Source organism: Austrofundulus limnaeus, unplaced genomic scaffold (genome assembly GCF_001266775.1).
Source record: "Austrofundulus limnaeus strain Quisiro unplaced genomic scaffold, Austrofundulus_limnaeus-1.0 Scaffold123, whole genome shotgun sequence".
NCBI classification, from domain to species: domain Eukaryota; kingdom Metazoa; phylum Chordata; class Actinopteri; order Cyprinodontiformes; family Rivulidae; genus Austrofundulus; species Austrofundulus limnaeus.
This window is the reverse complement of record NW_013952525.1, coordinates 759,065-760,937: the sequence shown is the minus strand read 5'-3', so window position 1 is coordinate 760,937 and position 1,873 is coordinate 759,065. Positions and strand designations below refer to the sequence as shown.

Here is a 1,873-nt window from a genome sequence, read left to right as displayed (position 1 = left end):
CTCACTCACTCACTCACTCACTCACTCACTCACTCACTCACTCACTCACTCACTCACTCACTCACTCACTCACTCACTCACTCACTATTATGACTAACAGGAAGATGACTGCATTGGTTGCTGCTGTGTCTCAGTGGAAGCTGTGTTTTCTGGGAGAACTTGAACCCTGGTGTGAGTCTCACCTTCATTACAAAGTGCTCCTTTGAATCCAGGCAGACAGTCACACTGTCCTGTAATGTGGTGGCACGGTCCATTACTGTGGACACACTGCGGACAGGTCTGACTGCAGCGGTGGCCAAAATAACCCGGTGAGCAGACTGCAGACAAAACACAGTTTACTGTTGTCGTTCTTCGGGTCGAGAAGCAGGGTTCTGATGTTCTGCGGTACTGATGAAGCTCTCACTCCTCTGGCAGGTGGTGCCTCTGTATCCTGGTGCACACTCACAGGTCCCTTCGTCAGGCGAGCAGGACGCGCCATTTTTACAGTTGCATGACAGGGAGCAGTTTGGGCCCCAGCGGCCCTCTGCACACACACTGTCACAGTGGATGCCTGCTCAAACACACAAACACACCACACAATTGCTGTTTTATCACTTTGCAGGGTACAACAGTGACTTCCATTTTGTTTTCTTAACCTTAAAGTGCCTGTCACATCAAATTTTTATTATAAATATAAATGCAAATGGAATGCAATATGATAAGAGTTTTCTTTCTTAAAGAGTTCCCCTTTGATGTCACTTCCTGTTTCATTCAGCAATGCCAAATTCAAAAGAAAACATTCATTATTTTAAAAAATGGGTAAAAATCATGTGCATTATGTCAAGTTTCTTAAATTTAAAGATGTTTTCTTTCTTTTTATATTTGAAGGATATGCGTGTCACAGCAACTTTAAATGCATCAAAAACAGATCTTACCCTGTCTTAAACTAATAGTGAATCAAAGACTGAACCAATTCAATATAATTTGTACTAGAAACTAGTTCAGACCCATTACCATTTTGCACATCGATTACTGTGGTTTTGTGGATGTACTTCCTAAATGGAAGAATGTGATGCTATTTTACTGTAGCTGTTGCCAAAACGGTTGAATACAACAACACAGTTGTTATAGCACTTTAACAGTGTCATCATTCATTTACTAAAAACAAACAAAAAAAGAAAGAAAGAAAGAACAATTTTAGACAACTTTATTTGGTAAATAGAATTTTGCAGATATTTATTTATGCTCCACTCTATTAGGGTTCCACCTACAGTGAATTCATCGAGCACAGCATTGTCACGTGTAAACACGTTTTGTTCATGTTGTTAACATTTCCTTCCCTTCCCATTTGAGCCTAAAAGATTTCAAACAGCAGGAAGTTGCCCTTTGACATCCTGCCCTGAGGGTTATCATGTGATCTTCTGCTTTGAACTCCTGGTATCTGAAGAATTGACCCACATTTTTCTCTAGGGTCTTTGTGGGACCCTCTGGTCTTTAGAGTCAAAAATACCTTAAATTCACAACAGCACTGAAACCATTACAATCAATTATTTCTCTAACATCTACCTTTATCTGTTCTGTTGCTTGCTGTCATTAATTTGACCATTCAGAATGACAACTGAGACTTTTAATGCCCTCATGGTTATTCGCAAGCAATGATGGGAAATATAGTGAATGGCTTTATAATCCCTACTAGACTGATGGGCCACAACAATTGCTTTTCTTTACTCTAGAGAAATAAACACACATCTGAATGCTATAGACCAGGGGTTCTTAACCTTTTTGACCTCGAGGCCCAATTTATTGAACATAAAGTGACACGAGACCCAGTCAGACATTACCAATGTACGGATCAAAATAATTATTCTAAATCTTGGTTTAATTTTTATTGTAT

At 39.7% G+C, this 1,873-nt stretch overlaps 1 protein-coding gene across 1 annotated transcript in view; it reads right to left on the bottom strand.

The window, feature by feature from the left end:
- The window catches only part of megf10 (multiple EGF-like-domains 10), a gene marked incomplete in the record, with an annotated part of 88,699 nt that overhangs the window by 18,104 nt on the left and 68,722 nt on the right, over positions 1-1,873 (bottom strand). Inside the window, 2 exon segments of the mRNA XM_014015086.1 lie at positions 183-317; positions 404-550. Coding sequence (XP_013870540.1) covers positions 183-317; positions 404-550 — 282 coding nt within the window.